Source organism: Pygocentrus nattereri, chromosome 12 (assembly GCF_015220715.1).
Source record: "Pygocentrus nattereri isolate fPygNat1 chromosome 12, fPygNat1.pri, whole genome shotgun sequence".
NCBI classification, from domain to species: Eukaryota; Metazoa; Chordata; class Actinopteri; order Characiformes; family Serrasalmidae; genus Pygocentrus; species Pygocentrus nattereri.
Window position 1 is genome coordinate 40,870,494 of NC_051222.1, and position 22,760 is coordinate 40,893,253.

The window sequence follows — 22,760 nt, forward strand, 5'->3', positions numbered from 1 at the left end:
CAAAAAACAAAAATTACATTATAACATTATATCAGTGTTACAAATGATTAACTGTCAAAGACTGAAATAAAGTTATTATAAGACAATTTGATGACGCTGATGACATCACTATCACCCATCCAAAGGGTCACTGACAGTGAGCCATGGGTTTTGTAGTTTAATTGAAATTTAATCTTTATTGTTATGTTTCTCATAAAATATTCTGCTAGTACAGTGTATTTGTGCTGGTCTGATTGCATAATGATTGTTTTAAAATGGATTTAGCTGTAAGTAATTTTTCAGGCACTTTCCCTACCAATGTTTCTCTCAATCACTGGGGCTAAAAATGCATGATGCAGCTGTGTCATTTTTGGCTGTGGTAGATTCTGAACTGAGCTGCAGGTCAATCCCTGCAGTATTGATTCCGACAGTGTGTGTATGTGTGTATATGAGTACCTTCAGTACGTATGTTTCTTGAAGGATCACTGGGGCTGTCTGAATGCTGGTGATGAATGTTGGATTCTGGGAAACGGTGAGAAGTTCAGTGGATGGAATTTCAAAGATGGCTGCTGAGGGAACACCTCCAATGAGCGTACCCAGAGTCACCAGGGCGGAGCCACTGTTGATCTGTCAACAGTTAAACAAGAAGAAATCCTCAAAACCCAAAATCAAAACCAAAGTCATGACGCATTATGGTATGTAAGCTTAAACAGAATATACACAGATTCTTTGGTCAGCACACTGAACTTGAAATTTGTAATGACTTGGCAACCTGCTAGGCCACCTCTGGTTGCTAAGAGGGGCCAGAGAGCCAGGACTGAGTAATTAGGGCTGAGCGGTAGCAGCTGTGGGCATGCTACTTAAGGGGTGCTTACACGTTGCTCGGCGCTCAGTCTTGAGTTCACACTGCCATGCACCTTTTGCTTTGACTCAGCCAGGAACCTTTGTAGCCATTTCAAATTTCAAGACTTTGCTTTTCTCAAGCTGTCGAGCATGAAAATATGTTTTTAAAAAAGGTCGAGGTGAGGGTGAGATTATAGGAGGGAGTTTTTCTAATTCAATATTATGGAGCCCTCAGTTTGAGTCATTCTCTTAAGTCACTGCCATTGACTGTCATCCCTTGGGGTCAGTCTTCATATATGACAGTACTGTGAACTGAGTTTCTTTCTGCTTATTCAGGCACTTGCGTTCCAGCAAGTCTTAGAGTTCCCCTGGGTGCAACTACATAATCCACGCCTCTATTGGCTGACTCAATTTGTGGCAGGCTGGGGCCTTCAATATAAGGGCTCTTGCCTCAAGATTCCCACAGCGGACCCACCACCATCTCAGGCTTTCTCTACCGACACTGACATGACCAAAGCCCCACTGGGTGACAAGACTTGTCAGAGGTATTTAGTAAAGGCAACAAGGATCAGAACCCTCTAAATACCTCAGGAATTGAGGCACTGCAGCAGGCATCCATCTCCACTAAGTTGGACCTCCATGGTGCCTTTAACGTATTTTGAGTTTGCCAGGGAGACAAGCGGAAAACAGCTTTTATCACGCCCTCTGTCAATTATGAGTTCAATCCTTACTCAGGGCAGACCCCCTCACACTTTATAAAATTGAACACAGATGTTGCAGTTCAATTACTAGAATGTCACTCAATATCTGCTGTCTGGCTTCCCTTCTGCTTTCCAGTAATTAGCTAATGAGTTCTCCCCCTTGTAGTACATACATCATGTCAATGCTACAGAATCTCCTGAAGAACTGCATGTTATAGTATTGGTTCCACCAAACAGTGTCTTTTCTCAGGTACGTAACTGAGAAGGGGCATATTTAGAACCCAGTCTCTTTTACTACAGAGTGATGATGCTGCAATATGTGTAAAATGTGGTTTGGCATTACTCTGATTAAATGAGCAAGGACTGTGTAATGTACACTCACACTGAAGCCAGCGTTAGTGATGCTCTGGATGATGTTGTTGACCTGACCCTGGTTCCAGCCTGTGATGATGCTCAGTGATGGCAGATTATTGTTAATGATATCGGGTTTAGCATCACTGATCTGGCCTTCAGTCAAACCAATGCTCTGGTTGCCAAGTGACTTGATGGTATCCGAGGACAAAGTGGGGAAGTTTGCCACAAGAGCTGCAGTAGCCTGAGTGAAGAGCAGGATTATGGGTAACTAATACTATTACAGAATGACTGATAAGAATTAGCTTAACTGATGATTTACCGCTTGACTAATTTGTTGACAGGATTTCTTGAGGCTCTGCAGGATGGTCAGGCTGTCTGCAGTTGTCAGAGACACAAATACAGAGCCAGGAGCTCCACACAGGAGGATACCTGGCAAACTACACACAAACATAAACCAGTAAACAATTGAACAAGTAGATAAAAAGATAATGTGTGGCAATAAACATGAGAATCGAAGGACAGGTTCTGTGTTTAGAAGTGGTCTGAAAAAGTTTGTTGCATATTATGAATCCTGAGAGGGTTCACATTATGATTCTGGATGTATAGCTGTAGTATTTAGAGTGTAGTGTGGTACCAGTGGGGACTGTAGTTAGGATTCCGAATGTATAACTGTAATATTTAGTGTGTAGTGTGGTACCTGAACGGACTGAATTTAGGGTTCTGGATGTATAGCTGTAGTATTTAGTGTGTAGTGCGGTACCTGGGGAGACTTATGTTTGGATTCTGGATGTATAACTGTAGTATTTAGTATGTAGTGTGGTACCTGAGGGGACTGAAGTTAGGATTCTGGATGTATAACTGTAGTATTTAGACAGTAATGCGGTACGTCAGGGGGTTGTAGTTTTGATTCTGGATGTATACCTGTAATATTTAGTGTGTAGTATGGTACCTGAGAGGACTGAATTTAGGATTCTGGATGTATAACTGTAGTATTTAGTGTGTAGTGTGGTACCTGAGAGGACTGAAGTTAGGATTCTGGATGTATAACTGTAGTATTTAGTGTGTAGTGTGGTACCTGAGGGGACTGAAGTTTGGATTCTGGATATATAACTGTACTATTTGGATTCTGGATGTATAACTGTAGTATTTAGTGTGTAGTGTGGTACCTGAGGGGACTGAAGTTAGGATTCTGGATGTATAACTGTAGTATTTAGTGTGTAGTGTGGTACCTGAGGGGACTGAGGTTAGGATTCTGGATGTATAACTGTAGTGTTTAGTGTGGTACCTGAGGGGGTTGTATTTTGGATTCTTCATATATAGCTGCGTGCCGTAGTATGTGGTGACATTGGATGAAATCCCTGAGTTGTTAAACAGCTGAATATTCAGTGAGTTTTCCAGGAACACACCAATCTACAGAAGACAATCAGCCTCAGTAAGTTATAAGTAGTATTACACCAGTAAAATGATCATATTGGCATCAGTTCTGAGACTGGCATTTAAACGTGGTCTTTCTATTAGCAATACAGAGTATAGATATAATGAAGCATTTTCCGACACACGTGTTTAACTGGGTGAATGTAGATGGCCCTTAATTGAAGCAGTGGTGTGCTGGTGGTGTGGGATGGCAAGCAGTAGTAAAAATGTTCATAATAAATATTGCCAGTATTTTGAGTGAGACACTAGTAGTTACATCTTTTCTCAATGAATAAGTTTTACCAGTTTCCCAAAAATGAGACAGATGAATGAGCCGCTGGTGTTCTCATCTCTGGAGTATTTTTTTACATAATGACTATTGGTGCTTGAGATGTTTAAAGGCAGTGGTTTATTTTTAAGCATATGTGAGGCTTTGAGCCATAATCAGGCTTAGTGTGCTGATTGACCTCTAGTTAGGGCTGAACAAATTGGGGAACATATCTAATTGCGATTCTTCTGACCATTATTACAACTTCGAATTACATTGTGATTATTTTCAATTTAATAAAAATCAGACCTGTTCTTTTTTTACAAGATGAGAATACTGACTTTTTCTGGCGTGAGGTTTTACCCATGAATACAGTATGTCAGACAGCCAGTAATGACTGTAGTGTTGACTGAACTATAGCAGTCTAAACAGTTGTACATAACACAAAAATATTTTTTAAAAATTCCTCTTTGGCTCTCAACGAAGGCGGTCGCACTTTCTCCCTCTCCTCTCCCTTATCTCTCCTGCTTTGCTTCTGTGTCTAGTCTACTGTATGAGCTCTTTACTGAGAGACTCTCTCCGCGCTGCTCAACAAACTATAAGAAATAGATTTGATCAAATGGTCTCTCAATGATACTAACACCATCTTCTCAATAAGAAGTCTGGTTTCAGGGGAACCAGCTGGCTACACGATGGACACATGGGAGAGGTGGCGTGTCGTGTACCTGGCGGCTCTCTCCGTGGAGGATATTGAGGATGTCTACCTATTCGGAACCATGATCGCAGGTGTTTTGCTGATTGGATTAGGCATTGCCCTGGTGTATCGAAAAATTCGCAGGATGGGGGCAGCTGTCCATGGCCCCTTGAAGCTGCCTGACATGATTGACGTGGTGGGCAGAGCTGTCAACACTCAGACTATGACTGTAAGTCGTACCCTGGATAACATCGTGGAGAAGTTGGCGGCTTTGCAAAGGAAAATGGATCATTGGAGTGACCATAATGGACTTGGTAAGCTACCGTAAAAAATTACAGCTACTCGCTCAAAGCCTGCAACCCCTTTCTTATCTGCTTTCGGCTCCCCGTATCAGCGTGGGCCTTGGCCTTGGCTGGTACATCACATCTCCCCCAGGGGAACACTGCTGCAAGACGCTCTTCATCCTCCTCCACTTCCCTGGATCTGCTGATTGTTGACTCTGCCTGGGCCCGATCAAGGTTGTCTCCATGGCAATTTTGCTGTGCTATCGCCATACCACCCTGTGAACTGGGATGCCGAGGAGGGCGCCTTCTTCAGGCCCTTATCCCCCCCTCCCCTTCCCCCTCCACTCCCTCCTATCCTCCCTCCTACCCCTCCCCCTTCCCAACGCCTTCGCCGCTTTTAACAAGCCGGTATGGTATGACAGGTCTGTTGATCAGCGCCGGATTAATGGCTGCAGATCCGGATGGCCACTTTGCTGTGCTGGGTTTGTCCGCACCCCCCCGCCCCCATCCCCATTGCAAGTCATTGTCTCCTCCCTCACCCAATGTATCCCGTTTCTCTGTAGTTTTTCCATTATTCCTGTCTTCCTGTCCTGTCTCCCACCTTGTCATATTGTATGTGCTCGGATGTGTTGATAAAAATTTCGCTGGTTACTTTGGTGACTATGTGACAATAAAGGCTTCATTCAAAACTTACCCTTACCACTACCATTACTGAGTCAGAGATGCTGCTGTATTCATTGCTTAATTTAGTTTTTATATTTTACATGCCATTCTTTCAAGCTTAGTATTTGCCATAAAAAAATAAGTGGTGGAATGGTGTAAATATCAGGATGTAGAATTAGGCTAATCAGGTTTGACAGAGTTTGTATCAGTGTTGGTAGATACTTGATGATCAGGTCTCGGCATATTCATGCAATTATGTCTGTGTGTTACCTGGCTGCCTGATACAAAGGACTGGAGATCAGTGAGGGAGATGAAGGTGATGAAGAATCCAATGTTATTGGCAAACCAGGCAGTAGAGTTCAGGAGAGGATTGGAGGAGTTATAGCAGCGTGGAGAGCCATCTAGAAGATACCACGAAAATACACATATAGACACATATATGAATGTAAATATACACAAATTAAAACACAGAGCAATGTAGCTGTGCTTACCACTGCTGTTCAGATAAGCCTTCATAGAGCTGTACACAACAGCTGGAGTGAAATCCGTGGCTGAGTAATTATAGCTGTTCCCCAGGACTGAAACCCTGCTCAGAGAAATACAATCATCAGTCATTTCTGAACTATTTTAGATAATAAAGTTATTTTATTTGTGCTCCGAGAACAGTTTAGCGCTACACCAAACAAAGACTCACAGTTTCCTGTATGACAGGCAGGAGGCGCCACTGAGCTGGGTGGGGCTGATGAGCTGAGAGCTGAGGAGGGGTAGGTACTGAGCCAGCCTGACATTAAACCACTGATCCACCTCATCCTGAGACGACGCGCTGAGAGCACGAGACCAAACGCACCCCAACGTCTGTCTGCCCACAGCTGCAGATACAACTGGCTGCTGCACAGAGAAACAGAGGGAGGAAAAAGAGAGAAAGAGGCAGAAAAGAGAGATTTACATATGGACCACTGCAGTAAACGAGTCTCAGAGAGTGAAACTGGGAGAGAACCTGCAGAAATGAATGAATGAAAGAGGACACAGCTGTACCGTCTGCAGGTACTGGTTGGTACTGTTGTAGTTGTTGAGGAGCGTGCAGAGGTCTGACCCGTTCCTGACTGTGTTCAGCCCATTCAGAAACACGCTCAGTTCTGCTGGAGAGATGGAGCCCAACAGCTACAGAGCACAGAGGAGAGCAACTCAGTCAACTCAGTCTCACCACTGCTGACAGGCCTTATGGGCACATTAGTGACAGTATCATCAGTGAGTCCTACACTGTATTACTGACTAGCAGCATCACTCAGTGGCCCATTATTTGTTTTATTGATTACCAATATAACAGAACTACTGGCAGACTGTATTACTGGATGACTTTATTATGTCAGTAATTAGCAGTTTAACTGATTCTTTGGCTATATTAGTGATGGACTCACAGTCTAAAGTACATTAAAGTAAAGCTTAATGTGGCCAGATTTGCTGTCTTGCTAGCTGTCAATATTTAGTACCTCCTAACTAACGACAGAAGAACATTACTCATCGCTGCCCTCTAAAGGTGGTTCTGCATCTGTCAGAAGTTAGAACTTATCCTTTCTTATTTACATGCATTTCCACCAACCTAACAACAACAGCTCAGTCCACTGCCACTCTGTTTGTCCTGAAATGTAAACATTTTGAAAGCTAAGAGCTGTCAGGCAAAAGAAAATGACAGCAATCAGGCGATTACGAAATAACTGACAGGCCTGCTCATCTGCTGTACTTCCGGCTGATACCTAGACGTAAGTACCTCTTGCTGTCGGCTGGCTGGGATGAGGGACAAAAAGGTACTCAGGTCAGGAAACCCAAAACTGAGGAAGGAGTTCTTGAGGAAGGCATAGAAGCTCCCGCCACTGTAGCAGTCCAAACCATTCAGCCCTGTGGAGCAGAAAACAGCCACAAAACAGTCAAAACATTGTTTGTAAACATTTACTGTGCACTCTATGAGCATGAGAGTGAGCATGTTATACCAGTGAGGAGCTGCTGGATGTTGCTGTAGATTTGGGTCTGTGTGTCGCTGTTGAAAGACGATCTCACAGAGTCCAAACTGCTCACTCTGTTACAGCACAGATAAACATTAATCACAGTCATGCTACACAACGCTGAACACCTGAGCCCGCTCTAAACAATCAGCAGAAATGAAGCACTGCGATAAAATCTGCTCATGTCCAAATATGCTCTTTGAAGAATTTCTCACGCTGTCTGTCTGGTGTTGCAGCTCCTGCCTCTGATGATGCTGAAGTATGGTGTTACATCTGCAGAGGAGAGGCTGGAGAGGAGCGGCCTGAGCCGAACGGTCACCCACTGCTGCACTTCTGAATCAGGCACTGCTGCAGAGGACAGTCTCAGCAGAGCCGCCTGGAGGAAAGCTTCCTTCACCGCAGGGGAGTACAGTGACCCATTCCGCTGAGATTTTACCAAACATACCAGGAGACGAGGTTAGAGATACAAGCACCACACAGCATTAGCTAAAGCACAGTCTGCACCACCTGTCTGGGAACATCCAGGCTTCACATTATATGTGCTTGCTGAACATCTCATTCCAAAACCATGTGCATTTGTACGAAGTTTGGCCCTCTTTGCTGCAGTAACAGCCTCTGGATTCATTTCCATTCAGCTACAAGAGCACTAGTGCGATAGAGCTTGTTTCTAATAAGGCCTGACTTACAGTCAGCATTCCAGTTTATCCCAAAGGTACTGGATGAAGTTGAGGTCAAAGCTCTGTCAGGTTGTTCTACACCAAACTCACTTTGTGAAAGGGGGGCACTGTCCTGCTGGAAACAGGCTTATCCAGACTGGTACCACAATGCCCGGAGACACACAGGTCTCTGAAATATGATTGTACGCTGTAGCATAAAGATGTTCTTTCTGTTAAAACCTAATCCATGAAGATCAGTACTTGTGCTAAAGTAGTGAGTGTTCTGACCAAGGATAGAATCTCTGCTTTAGAATCTCTTGGGCATGGATTTTATACGGTGCTGGATGGAATTATTATGTTGTGCAGTTGCTGCAAATAAGATACTGTTTTCCTGTAAACACCTCTTTCTACCTCATCCCAAAAATGCCTGGGGACTGTGCAGGCTACCAAAGCAAGGAAAACTTGATGCTATGTTCCTGGAACCATTAGGTGAGGATACAGGCCTTGTAATATGGCATATTATCATGCTGGAAGTGTTGTGGCATGCTGTTAGACTGGATAAACTGTAGTTGATAAAGCAAGTATGTTCTTCATTCTTCATCAGGTCCCTTTATGTGTACCAGGAAAACATTCCCCCATCATACCCTACCACTGGCCTCAAGCAATTGACTGCATAGACTCTTATTGCTCCTGATTATTGCTCTTATTGCTCCACACACACACACACACACACACACACACACACACATATATATATATATATATATACATATACAGTGCCCTCCATAATTATTGGCACCCCTGGTTAAGATGTGTTCTTTAGCTTCTAATAAATTGAGGGTTTTTTTAAATAATATAGGACCACGATGGAAAAAAGAGCAAAATCCAACCTTTATCTCAAGTGCATTTATTCAGTAGGAAAAAAATCCCACATTAAGAAATAATTGTTTAACATCAAATAATGTGTGCCACAATTATTAGCACCCCTGATGTTAATACTTTGTACAACCCCCCTTTGCCAACAAAACAGCACCTAATCTTCTCCTATAATGTTTCACAAGATGGGAGAACACAGAAAGAGGTATCTTCGACCATTCCTCTTTGCACAATCTCTCTAAATCATCCAGCGACCTGGGTCCTCTCCTCTGCACTCTCCTCTTCAGCTCACCCCACAGGTTTTCAATGGGGTTAAGGTCTGGGGACTGAGATGGCCATGGGAGGAGCTTGATTCTGTGTGGTCAACCATTTCTGCATAGATCTTGCCATATGTTTAGGGTCATTATCTTGCTGAAAGACCCAGTGACGACCCATCTTCAGCTTTCGGGCAGAAGCCACCAGATTTTGTTTTAAAATGTCCTGGTATTTCAAAGCATTCATGATGCCATGCACCCTAACAAGGTTCCCTGGGCCTTTGGAAGAAAAGCAGGCCCACAGCATCACTGATCCTCCCCCGTATTTCACAGTGGGCATGAGGTGCTTTTCTGCATACTCAGCTCTTGTGTTACGCCAGACCCACTTACAGCATTTGTTGCCAAAAGCTCTATCTTTGTTTCATCTGACCAAAGCACACGGTCCCAGTTGAAGTCCCAGTACTGCTTAGCAAACTCCAAACGTTTACGTTTATGATTGTGAGTGAGAAAAGGTTTTTTCCGTGCATGCCTCCCAAACAGCTTGTTGGCGTGTAGATAGCGTCTGATGGTTGTTTTGGAGACTTCGTGACCCCAAGATGCTACCATTTGTTGCAGTTCCGTAACAGTGAGCTTTGGAGAACTTTTTATTTCTCTTATCATCCTCCTCACTGTGGTGGCAAAATAAACTTGTGTCCTCGTCCAGACTTGCTTACCACTGTTCCAGTTGTTTTAAACTTCTTAATAATTCCTCTGACAGTAGATACGGACAGGTGTAGGTGAGTGGCTATTTTCTTGTAGCCATTGCCTGACCTGTGAAGGTCAACACACATCTGCCTTACTTGAATGCTATGTTCCTTTGTCTTTCCCATGTTGAAGAGAAATGGCCTCTGTGTCACGTCATAATTATACCCCAGGGAAACAGGAAGTTGTGAATTGCTAATTAAATGTTCCTACATACTTTGATTAACTTCGTAAACTACTGTAGAAGTGACAGAAATTCTTTAATTACATTTATTTCCTAAGAATTGTTAGGGGTGCCAATAATTGTGGAACAGGTGATTTTATGAAGAAAAATTATTTCTTAGTCAGGGATTTTATTTTCCCCATAAAACTCTACTTGAGTTAAAGGTTACATTTTTCTACAATTTTCAGTGTGACAGTATGTTTCCACAATAAAAACTGAATTTATTTTAAGGCTTTTGACACATCTTAACCAGGGGTGCCAATAATTATGGAGGGCACTGTATGTATGAACATGAATCATGATGGTATTTGCTTGGTTGTGACTAATCATCACTATGATTCTTGGGAAAAATACATGGAAAGGCACAGAAAAGTGCATGGAAAGCTCTGGACAAAGCTAGAACCTCTACACCAAGTTTGAATTAACCACATTAAATGAACCACAAGCTCTTGATGCATCAATAAGTGAGTGTCTGCCTATCGAGAGAACTATGAATGCGTGATCTAACACAGAGAAGTTTTAAGTACCTGGATGCTGGAAGTGAGGTTGTCAAAGAAGGAGGTGAATTGGTTCTGAATTGGGCTGACAGCTGCCATCACAGTGTTTACATCCTGGGGACCAGTAAGTCGAGTGGGGTCGGAGCAAAGTTCTGCCAACTGGGATGAAGTTAGAACCTCTGCTGCATTTACCTGAGAGAAAGAGAAAGTGTGAGAGGAGGGAGAACCAGTTACAGAGTTTATGAGAAAGAGATAAAAGTAAGGGAAGAGTGGGAAGGAGTGAACAACTGGTCACCAGCTAAATCAGCTTGTGTTTTGCTGTGGACGCTGGTAGGCTGGTGAAACTGCATGACCACGCTGGGTTAACCAGCAAAAGAAGAACCAGACCAGCACTAGACCAGCATAAACCAGTTGTTCTGTGCTGGGCTTTTCAGCAGGGTTAAGATTACTATGGTGGTTCCCGCTGAGTCCCAAGAAGGTGGCCTTATGACTGCACGACTTTATAGTAAATGCACACTTCAGAATGCTTTGTAACTCACTCCATTGAAGTCACTCTTCAGGCTGATGAAGTCAGAAAATGAAGCAGAACTCCTGAATTGGCCAAAATTCTTCACCAGCCAGTCTGAGTCGTTGCTCCCGGGCAGCACACAGGACTGACCTGAAACACCACATTGTGTTACACAGACTGAATATCATCACATATAAACATTAGATTCAGTCATTTACTGCTGCCAGGAGTCTTGGAAACACAGCCATGGTCACAGTGCAGAAGGGGACCTAATCAAAATAGAACCTGTTTTCTATTATTCCACTGAACAACTAACTATTGTTTCACAATCTAAGACAGAAAGAAAGAAATGTTAATATGCCATTCATTTTAATTACCTTTGAGGAAGGGCTTGATGAAATTACTGATGACGGACAATTTTTGCTTATCTTGCATGGCCGGTTCTTGTGAGCTAAATGCTTGTACCCTAGGTTGGATAAGAAGAGATCAGATGTTGTGAAGGATTGTTTGCTTTTTCTTTAAAATGCTTTAAATACCATCTGTAATGTTCAACATTTCCACTGCCCATACTTACACAACTTGGTAGGTCTCACAGCTGAAGTTCCTGGAACTGAAAATGGAAAGGAAGTTTGCAGGCACTGATGATAAAAATGGTTTGAGCCGAATCTGGAACCACTGGGTGATGAAAACGGCATCCCTAAGCTGTGCAGCACTGAAGCTGTTGACTATCACGTCTCCGATGGCATTAAGAAAAGATGGGTCAGGCAGAGTGATGCTGGGGGTCTGTAAGAGTCAGTGGATATTTCAATGTACAATTCAAACTAAATGTTTAGTTTTACTGCAACACAAGTGAACATCCCATACCACGCTGGAGTACTTATCCAGAGCTGCCGGGAGAGGTGCTGCAAACTTTTGGAGGAAAAGCACCCAAATGTCTTTAGAGTAGACCACGTTGCTTGGCAGTTTGCAAGTCAGTAGTTTGAAGAGATCATCAGAGGACAGAGCAGCAACCTTAGAGGACTAGAACATACAAGTAAAGACAAAAAAGAAGAAGGAATATAGACAGGTATATGACAGAAAACCTGATACCTAAAAAGATCAAACCTATGAATTGATTTATTTTTGCTCTATTGGAAAACTCACGGATGAACAGGCATATTCAGAGATGTTGAAGTTGCAGAGCACAGCAGAAACATCTCCAGACAACAGCTGATTCTCTAGTGTATAACTGTGAAGAAAAAAATTTTGTCTAATATTAATATATTAATACATAATATCTTTGGGAATATCCTCTTACTTTTAATTTCAACAAACATAGTTTACCTATTTACACCTTGGCAAATGATCTGTGGTGCCATAGTAGTGGAAGTAGGTATAGTGACAATGGTGATGGTGGCTGAGGAGGTGATTTCACCAGTGGTGATAATGGTACTTGCACTGGAGCTGACACTAGGGCTCATAGTGACCTTGGATGGTGTTGCATTGTTAGAACTAATGGTAATTCCAGTTGTGGTAATGGCACTGGTAGGTTCATCAGTGGGAATAGGAGTATTTTTACTAGGAAGTGTGCTGTTGAGACTGATCTTGTCACTAGTGCTGGTGGTTACAGTAGTGCTGGCAGCAAAGGCTATTGTAGCCTTATGGCTGTCTGTGAAAACAGGAGGGGTGGCGGTGGTATTAACAGTGGTTTTGAAAATGGTAGTCATAGAAGCAGAAGTGTTGTTGCTGACTTGTGTGTTATTATCATATGTAGTGATGCCACTGGCAATGGTGCTGGTGCTGCTGGAACTCAGAATAGGACTGACTGTAGTGTTGTAGCTTGCAGCAGTGGCAGTGACACTGGTATTGTTGGCATTGCCAGCTATGGTGTTGACAGTGGCAGTGCTAAGACTAGCAATGGTGATAGTGGTGGTGTTGAAACTGACTGTGGGACTCACACTGGAGTTGAGGCTTGCATTGGTGGCACTGATGGTGGTGTTAACATTGTGAGTTGCGGAGTTAAAAGTGGCACTGCTGACACCAGCAAGGGTGATGGTGTTGTTTACAATGGCAGGGGTACTAATGCTGGTGTTCTGACTTGCAGTAGTTGCACTGGCATTGGTGTTGTTAACATTATTAGTTGTGGTATTAACACTCACAGTGCTGACACTAGCAAGGGTCATTGTGGTGTTTACCATAGCACTGGGACTAACAGTGATGCTCTGGCTTGCAGTGCTGGCACTGATGGTGGTGGTGTTGAAATTGCCAGTTGTGGTGTTAACGTAGGACGTGCTGCCACTAGCAAAGACAACAGTGCTGTTGATCATAGCAGAGGGAGTGATGGTGGTGCTGAGGCTTGCAGTGGTGACACTGGTGTTGGTGTTGTCCACATGGCCACTTGTGATATTAACAGTGGCAGTCCTCCCAGAAGCAATGGTGATGGTGGTATTTGCACTTGCAGAAATAGTGACATTGGTGTTGAGGCTTGCAGTGGTGGCACTGATGGTGGTGTTACTGACATTACCAGTTGTGTAAATAACATTGGCATTGCTGCCACTACCAAGGGAGACAGTGGTGTTGAGATTTGCAGTGGTGGCAATGATGGTGGTGTTGTTCACATTGCCAGTTGTGGTGTTCATGGTGCCAGTGCTCACAAGTGCAACAGTGATGGAGGTGTTGACAATTGCAGTGGGACTGACAGTGGTGTTCTGGCTTGTAGTTGGTGAAATAATGGTGGTGTTGTCGACATTGCCAGTTGCTGTCATAAGAGTGGGAGTGCTGGCACTAGCAATATTGAATGTGGTGTTGAAACTGACAGTGGGACTGACACTGGAGTTGAGGTTTGCATTGGTTGCACTGATGATGGTGTTACCACTGCCAGTGGTGGAGTTAACAGTGGCACTGCTGACACCAGCAAGGGTGATGGATGTGTTTACAATGGCAGGGGTACTAATGTTGGTGTTCTGACTTGCAGTAGTTGCACTGGCATTGGTGTTGTTAACGTTATTAGTTGTGGTATTAACACTCACAGTGCTGACATTAGCAAGGGTCATTGTGGTGTTTAACATAGCACTGGGACTAACAGTGATGTTCTGGCTTGCAGTGCTGGCACTGATGGTGGTGTTGTTGAAATTGCCAGTTGTGGTGTTAACGTAGGACGTGCTGCCACTAGCAAAGACAACAGTGCTGTTGAACATAGCAGTGGGAGTGAAGGTGGTGCTGAGGATTGCATTGGTGACACTGGTGTTGGTGTTTTCCACATGGCCAGTTGTGATATTAACAGTGGCAGTCCTCCCAGAAGCAATGGTGATGGTGGTATTTACACTTGCAGTAGTAGTGACATTGGTGTTGAGGTATGCAGTGGTGGCACTAAAGGTGGTGTTCTCAACATTGCCAATTCTGGAGTTCATAGTGGCAGTGCTGCCACTACCAAGGGAGACAGTGGTGTTTACAATTGCAGTGGGACTGACAGTGGTGATCTGACTTGCAGTGGTGGAAATAGTGGTGGTGTTGTCAACATTGCCAGATGTGGTAATAAGAGTGGGAGTGATGGCACCAGCAGTAGAGACAGTGGTGTTGAAATTGATGGTGGAAGTGACATTGGTGTTGAGGCTTGCAGTCGTAGCACTAATTGTTGTGGTACTGACATTACCAGCTGTGTAGAGTTCATTGGCATTGCTGCCACTACCAAGGGAGACAGTGGTGTTGACCCTGGTGGTGGGAGTGACGGTGGTGTTGAGATTTGCAGTGGTGGCAATGATGGTGGTGTTGTTCACATTGCCAGTTGTGGTGTTCTTGGTGCCAGTGCTCACAAGTGCAACAGTGATGGAGGTGTTGACAATTGCAGTGGGACTGACAGTGGTGTTCTGGCTTGTAGTTGGTGAAATAACGGTGGTGTTGTCGACATTGCCAGTTGCAGTCATAAGAGTGGGAGTGCTGGCACTAGCAATATTGAATGTGGTGTTGAAACTGACAGTGGGACTGACACTGGAGTTGAGGCTTGCATTGGTTGCACTGATGATGGTGTTACCACTGCCAGTGGTGGAGTTAACAGTGGCACTGCTGACACCAGCAAGGGTGATGGTTGTGTTTACAATGGCAGGGGTACTAATGTTGGTGTTCTGACTTGCAGTAGTTGCACTGGCATTGGTGTTGTTAACATTATTAGTTGTCGTATTAACACTCACAGTGCTGACACTAGCAAGGGTCATTGTGGTGTTTACCATAGCACTGGGATTAACAGTGATGTTCTGGCTTACAGTGCTGGCACTGATGGTGGTGGTGTTGAAATTGCCAGTTGTGGTGTTAACGTAGGACGTGCTGCCACTACCAAAGACAACAGTGCTGTTGAACACAGCAGTGGGAGTGATGGTGGTGCTGAGGCTTGCAGTGGTCACATTGGTGTTGGTGTTGTCCACATTGCCAGTTGTGATATTAACAGTGGCAGTCCTCCAAGAAGCAATGGTGATGGTGGTATTTACACTTGCAGTAGTAGTGACATTGGTGTTGAGGTATGCAGTGGTGGCACTAAAGGTGGTGTTCTCAACATTGCCAGTTGTGGTTCTAAGAGTGGGAGTGATGGCACCAGCAGTAGAGACAGTGGTGTTGAAATTGATGGTGGAAGTGACATTGGTGTTGAGGCTTGCAGTCGTAGCACTAATTGTTGTGGTACTGACATTACCAGCTGTGTAGGGTTCATTGGCATTGCTGCCACTACCAAGGGAGACAGTGGTGTTGACCCTGGTGGTGGGAGTGACAGTGGTGTTGAGATTTGCAGTGGTGGCAATGATGGTGGTGTTGTTCACATTGCCAGTTGTGGTGTTCTTGGTGCCAGTGCTCACAAGTGCAACAGTGATGGAGGTGTTGACAATTGCAGTGGGACTGACAGTGGTGTTCTGGCTTGTAGTTGGTGAAATAATGGTGGTGTTGTCGACATTGCCAGTTGCAGTCATAAGAGTGGGAGTGCTGGCACTAGCAATATTGAATGTGGTGTTGAAACTGACAGTGGGACTGACACTGGAGTTGAGGCTTGCATTGGTTGCACTGATGATGGTGTTACCACTGCCAGTGGTGGAGTTAAAAGTGGCACTGCTGACACCAGCAAGGGTGATGGTTGTGTTTACAATGGCAGGGGTACTAATGTTGGTGTTCTGACTTGCAGTAGTTGCACTGACATTGATGTTGTTAACATTATTAGTTGTGGTATTAACACTCACAGTGCTGACATTAGCAAGGGTCATTGTGGTGTTTACCATAGCACTGGGACTAACAGTGATGTTCTGGTTTGCAGTGCTGGCACTGATGGTGGTGGTGTTGAAATTGCCAGTTGTGGTGTTAACGTAGGACGTGCTGCCACTAGCAAAGACAACAGTGCTGTTGAACATAGCAGTGGGAGTGATGGTGATGCTGAGGCTTGCATTGGTGACACTGGTGTTGGTGTTTTCCACATGGCCAGTTGTGATATTAACAGTGGCAGTCCTCCCAGAAGCAATGGTGATGGTGGTATTTACACTTGCAGTAGTAGTGACATTGGTGTTGAGGTATGCAGTGGTGGCATTAAAGGTGGTGTTCTCAACATTGCCAATTCTGGAGTTCATAGTGGCAGTGCTGCCACTACCAAGGGAGACAGTGGTGTTTACAATTGCAGTGGGACTGACAGTGGTGATCTGACTTGCAGTGGTGGAAATAGTGGTGGTGTTGTCAACATTGCCAGTTGTGGTAATAAGAGTGGGAGTGATGGCACCAGCAGAAGAGACAGTGGTGTTGAAATTGATGGTGGAAGTGACATTGGTGTTGAGACTTGCAGTCGTAGCACTAATTGTTGTGGTACTGACATTACCAGCTGTGTAGAGTTCATTGGCATTGCTGCCACTACCAAGGGAGACAGTGGTGTTGACCCTGGTGGTGGGAGTGACAGTGGTGTTGAGATTTGCAGTGGTGGCAATGATGGTGGTGTTGTTCACATTGCCAGTTGTGGTGTTCTTGGTGCCAGTGCTCACAAGTGCAACAGTGATGGAGGTGTTGACAATTGCAGTGGGACTGACAGTGGTGTTCTGGCTTGTAGTTGGTGAAATAATGGTGGTGTTGTCGACATTGCCAGTTGTGGTAATAAGAGTGGGAGTGATGGCACCAGCAGTAGAGACAGTGGTGTTGAAATTGATGGTGGAAGTGACATTGGTGTTGAGGCTTGTAGTCGTAGCACTAATTGTTGTGGTACTGACATTACCAGCTGTGTAGAGTTCATTGGCATTGCTGCCACTACCAAGGGAGACAGTGGTGTTGACCCTGGTGGTGGGAGTGACAGTGGTGTTGAGATTTGCAGTGGTGGCAATGATGGTGGTGTTGTTCACATTGCCAGTTGTGGTGTTCTTGGTGCCAGTGCTCACAAGTGCAACAGTGATGGAGGTGTTGACAATTGCAGTGGGACTGACAGTGGTGTTCTGGCTTGTAGTTGGTGAAATAATGGTGGTGTTGTCGACATTGCCAGTTGCAGTCATAAGAGTGGGAGTGCTGGCACTAGCAATATTGAATGTGGTGTTGAAACTGACAGTGGGACTGACACTGGAGTTGAGGCTTGCATTGGTTGCACTGATGATGGTGTTACCACTGCCAGTGGTGGAGTTAACAGTGGCAGTGCTGACACCAGCAAGAGTGATGGTTGTGTTTACAATGGCAGGGGTACTAATGTTGGTGTTCTGACTTGGAGTAGTTGCACTGGCATTGATGTTGTTAACATTATTAGTTGTGGTATTAACACTCACAGTGCTGACATTAGCAAAGGTCATTGTGGTGTTTACCATAGCACTGGGACTAACAGTGAAGTTCTGGCTTGCAGTGCTGGCACTGATGGTGGTGGTGTTGAAATTGCCAGTTGTGGTGTTAACGTAGGACGTGCTGCCACTAGCAAAGACAACAGTGCTGTTGAACATAGCAGTGGGAGTGATGGTGGTGCTCAGGCTTGCATTGGTGGCACTGATAGTGGTGTTACCATTGCCAGTGGCTGAGTTAACAATGGCACTGCTGACACTAGCAAGGGTCATTGTGGTGTTTACCATAGCACTGGGACTAACAGTGATGTTCTGGCTTGCAGTGCTGGCACTGATGGAGGTGGTGTTGAAATTGCCAGTTGTGATGTTAACGGAGGACGTGCTGCCACTAGCAAAGACAACAGTGCTGTTGAACATAGCAGTGGGAGTGATGGTGGTGCTGAGGCTTGCATTGGTGGCACTGATAGTGGTGTGACCATTGCCAGTGGCTGAGTTAACAATGGCACTGCTGACACCAACAAGGGTGATGGTGTTGTTTACAAAAGCAGGGGTACTAATGTTGGTGTTCTGACTTGCAGTAGTTGGACTGGCATTGGTGTTGTTAACATTATTAGTTGTGGTATTATCACTCACAGTGCTGGCATTAGCAAGGGTCATTGTGGTGTTTACCCTGGCACTGGGACTAACAGTGATGTTCTGGCTTGCAGTGCTGGCACTGATGGTGGTGGTGTTGAAATTGCCAGTTGTGGTGTTAACGTAGGACGTGCTGCCACTAGCAAAGACAACAGTGCTGTTGAACATAGCAGTGGGAGTGAAGGTGGTGCTGAGGCTTGCATTGGTGACACTGGTGTTGGTGTTGTCCACATGGCCACTTGTGATATTAACAGTGGCAGTCCTCCCAGAAGCAATGGTGATGGTGGTATTTACACTTGCAGTAGTAGTGACATTGGTGTTGAGGTATGCAGTGGTGGCACTAAAGGTGGTGTTCTCAACATTGCCAATTCTGGAGTTCATAGTGGCAGTGCTGCCACTACCAAGGGAGACAGTGGTGTTTACAATTGCAGTGGGACTGACAGTGGTGATCTGACTTGCAGTGGTGGAAATAGTGGTGGTGTTGTCAACATTGCCAGTTGTGGTAATAAGAGTGGGAGTGATGGCACCAGCAGCAGAGACAGTGGTGTTGAAATTGATGGTGGAAGTGACATTGGTGTTGAGACTTGCAGTCGTAGCACTAATTGTTGTGGTACTGACATTACCAGCTGTGTAGAGTTCATTGGCATTGCTGCCACTACCAAGGGAGACAGTGGTGTTGACCCTGGTGGTGGGAGTGACAGTGGTGTTGAGATTTGCAGTGGTGGCAATGATGGTGGTGTTGTTCACATTGCCAGTTGTGGTGTTCTTGGTGCCAGTGCTCACAAGTGCAACAGTGATGGAGGTGTTGACAATTGCAGTGGGACTGACAGTGGTGTTCTGGCTTGTAGTTGGTGAAATAACGGTGGTGTTGTCGACATTGCCAGTTGCAGTCATAAGAGTGGGAGTGCTGGCACTAGCAATATTGAATGTGGTGTTGAAACTGACAGTGGGACTGACACTGGAGTTGAGGCTTGCATTGGTTGCACTGATGATGGTGTTACCACTGCCAGTGGTGGAGTTAACAGTGGCACTGCTGACACTAGCAAGGGTCATTGTGATGTTTACCATAGCACTGGGACTAACAGTGATGTTCTGGTTTGCAGTGCTGGCACGGATGGTGGTGGTGTTGAAATTGCCAGTTGTGGTGTTAACGGAGGACGTGCTGCCACTAGCAAAGACAACAGTGCTGTTGAACATAGCAGTGGGAGTGATGGTGGTGCTGAGGCTTGCATTGGTGGCACTGATAGTGGTGTGACCATTGCCAGTGGCTGAGTTAACAATGGCACTGCTGACACCAACAAGGGTGATGGTGTTGTTTACAAAGGCAGGGGTACTAGTGTTGGTGTTCTGACTTGCAGTAGTTGGACTGGCATTGGTGTTGTTAACATTATTAGTTGTGGTATTATCACTCACGGTGCTGGCATTAGCAAGGGTCATTGTGGTGTTTACCCTGGCACTGGGACTAACAGTGATGTTCTGGCTTGCAGTGCTGGCACTGATGGTGGTGGTGTTGAAATTGCCAGTTGTGGTGTTAACATAGGACGTGCTGCCACTAGCAAAGACAACAGTGCTGTTGAACATAGCAGTGGGAGTGAAGGTGGTGCTGAGGCTTGCATTGGTGACACTGGTGTTGGTGTTGTCCACATGGCCACTTGTGATATTAACAGTCTCAGTCCTCCCAGAAGCAATGGTGATGGTGGTATTTACACTTACAGTGGGAGTGACAGTGGTGTTGAGATTTGCAGTGGTGGCACTAAAGGTGGTGTTCTCAACATTGCCAATTCTGGAGTTCATAGTGGCAGTGCTGCCACTACTAAGGGAGACAGTGGTGTTTACAATTGCAGTGGGACTGACAGTGGTGATCTGACTTGCAGTGGTGGAAATAGTGGTGGTGTTGTTAACATTGCCAGTTGTGGTAATAAGAGTGGGAGTGATGGCACCAGCAGTAGAGACAGTGGTGTTGAAATTGATGCTGAAAGTGACATTGGTGTTGAGGCTTGCAGTCGTAGCACTAATTGTTGTGGTACTGACATTACCAGCTGTGTAGAGTTCATTGGCATTGCTGCCACTACCAAGGGAGACAGTGGCGTTGACCCTGGTGGTGGGAGTGACAGTGGTGTTGAGATTTGCAGTGGTGGCAACGATGGTGGTGTTGTTCACATTGCCAATTGTGGTGTTCTTGGTGCCAGTGCTCACAAGTGCAACAGTGATGGAGGTGTTGATAATTGCAGTGGGACTGACAGTGGTGTTCTGGCTTGTAGTTGGTGAAATAACGGTGGTGTTGTCGACATTGCCAGTTGCAGTCATAAGAGTGGGAGTGCTGGCACTAGCAATATTGAATGTGGTGTTGAAACTGACAGTGGGACTGACACTGGAGTTGAGGCTTGCATTGGTTGCACTGATGATGGTGTTACCACTGCCAGTGGTGGAGTTAACAGTGGCACTGCTGACACCAGCAAGGGTGATGGTTGTGTTTACAATGGCAGGGGTACTAATGTTGGTGTTCTGACTTGCAGTAGTTGCACTGGCATTGATGTTGTTAACATTATTAGTTGTGGTATTAACACTCACAGTGCTGACACTAGCAAGGGTCATTGTGTTGTTTACCATAGCACTGCGACTAGCAGCGATGTTCTGGCTTGCAGTGCTGGCACTGATGGTGGTGGTGTTGAAATTGCCAGTTGTGGTGTTAACGTAGGACGTGCTGCCACTAGCAAAGACAACAGTGCTGTTGAACATAGCAGTGGGAGTGATGGTGTTGCTCAGGTTTGCATTGGTGGCACTGATAGTGGTGTTACCATTGCCAGTGGCGGAGTTAACAGTGGCACTGCTGACACCAGCAAGGGTGATGGTGGTATTGACATTGGCAGGTGGAGTGACCGTGGTGTTGAGGCTTCCAGTGGCAGCACTGATAGTGGTTTTGTCGACATTGCTGGTTGTGTTGTTAAGAGTGGCAGCTAGGGTACTGTCATAGAAATTGTGGTCAAAAAAGTGAAAATCAATATAAAATCCCATTCAATATTATTCAGTTTCATTTTATATTTTGAGAAATTTAAAACAACAAAGATCACACACCTGGAGTCTGGACTGCATGTCGCTGTTCCTGAGGTGGTTATAAATATTTTTTAAGTATTACAAATGCATTTTATTGTTTGTGATGTAAGCTGTTTCGCAGTAATATAGAAAATACCACTGTTGGTCAAACTTCATAAAAAATGAGCAGGATATGCTAACATTTGCTCTACAAAAATAGCTAAAATATATGTTTAAACAGTTGTTATAAATGGTATGCCTATTAATTTCTTGTCGTCTGTATCCAAACTTATTTTATGAGGCCTCTTTCATTTTAGCTGTGATCTGTAGGAATTGGCCTGTCTTCGTGATTCTATTCCTATGGTGAGAAATCACAGCCTTGGACCACAACCAGGATCAAAGCTTGTCTGACATAGCAACAGTAATCAAGAGGAAAGGGACTCAACAAAGGATGAATTCTCACATCAGAAGCATGATCTCTACAGAGGACAGTAGGTGGAAAAGCCCCCTAAGAGCAATGACCTCTTTACTGTAAAACTAAACCGTATCTGTGCAGGATGATGGGGAATAAGCCGGCAAACAACTAAACCACAAGATCAGTTTATTCTGTTTTTATACCACAGATACACAGAAACATGCCCTTCTACCTGGGATAAAAAGTCCCTCTGGTGCCTCTTTAATCATTGTTTTCTGCTTTGTAGAACGTAGCTGACAATATAATGGAATTTATATTTCGAACATTTTTGCGAAATATATATTTTAAAAGTCCACACCCGTTATAAAATCCTCATTAACCCAACATGAAGGGATCATAACAGCAGTATTAGCAGCTTTATTAAATGTTTAACTACTCTTACCATTAGATTGAGTTGAACTGCACTGAAAGAAAGAACAACAAAAAACATAAGTCCTGTACAGTTTGCCTTTGTTTATTTAGATATTTAGTTATACTTATTAAGTAGATGAACATATAATAAAAGCATTTTTACGTAAAGATAGACAGACATTTAAACAGATGGTTTTACCTGTGCACTGACCAGAACTGACCAGCATCCTAGGCATAAAAAAGTGCATTAGTATTCGTGATAATTCAGTGTGTCTGTACATTCTTATTTTTACATGTTGACTCAGACCACCCAGGACAGCTTTGCTGCATTTGTCCTTGTTTGATGAAGTGGAAATGTTGGCTGATGTATCTCACCTATCCAGAGAGCTAAAAGGATGAGTGCTCTGCTGCTGAAGCTGTTTGCTCTCATTTTGGTTTAAATACTGTCAACAGCTCATTGTTCACTAATCCTAAAGGAAACAGGAGAGAAGATGTAAATATAAGGAAGCCTGCTATGTTTCCCCCCATTCCCAGAACCCCACTCCCGATCACTTGACTCTGCAACGTT

General features: G+C 44.6%; 1 protein-coding gene across 1 annotated transcript in view; it reads right to left on the reverse strand.

Annotated features, from left to right (window-relative positions):
- The window catches only part of LOC108444080 (mucin-3A-like), a 41,025-nt gene extending 19,940 nt beyond the window's left edge, over positions 1–21,085 (reverse strand). Inside the window, exons 1-18 of the mRNA XM_037543393.1 lie at positions 12,278–21,085; positions 12,098–12,182; positions 11,819–11,974; positions 11,529–11,737; positions 11,332–11,420; positions 10,986–11,104; positions 10,477–10,638; positions 7,415–7,623; positions 7,188–7,273; positions 6,968–7,095; positions 6,235–6,360; positions 5,894–6,087; positions 5,691–5,785; positions 5,470–5,600; positions 3,163–3,287; positions 2,197–2,314; positions 1,906–2,118; positions 436–606 (exon numbers count right to left, since the gene is read on the reverse strand). Coding sequence (XP_037399290.1) covers positions 436–606; positions 1,906–2,118; positions 2,197–2,314; positions 3,163–3,287; positions 5,470–5,600; positions 5,691–5,785; positions 5,894–6,087; positions 6,235–6,360; positions 6,968–7,095; positions 7,188–7,273; positions 7,415–7,623; positions 10,477–10,638; positions 10,986–11,104; positions 11,332–11,420; positions 11,529–11,737; positions 11,819–11,974; positions 12,098–12,182; positions 12,278–21,072 — 11,211 coding nt within the window. The 5' untranslated portion in view covers positions 21,073–21,085. The remainder of the gene's footprint in view (positions 1–435; positions 607–1,905; positions 2,119–2,196; positions 2,315–3,162; positions 3,288–5,469; positions 5,601–5,690; positions 5,786–5,893; positions 6,088–6,234; positions 6,361–6,967; positions 7,096–7,187; positions 7,274–7,414; positions 7,624–10,476; positions 10,639–10,985; positions 11,105–11,331; positions 11,421–11,528; positions 11,738–11,818; positions 11,975–12,097; positions 12,183–12,277) is intronic.
- Positions 21,086–22,760: the final 1,675 nt, after the last annotated feature.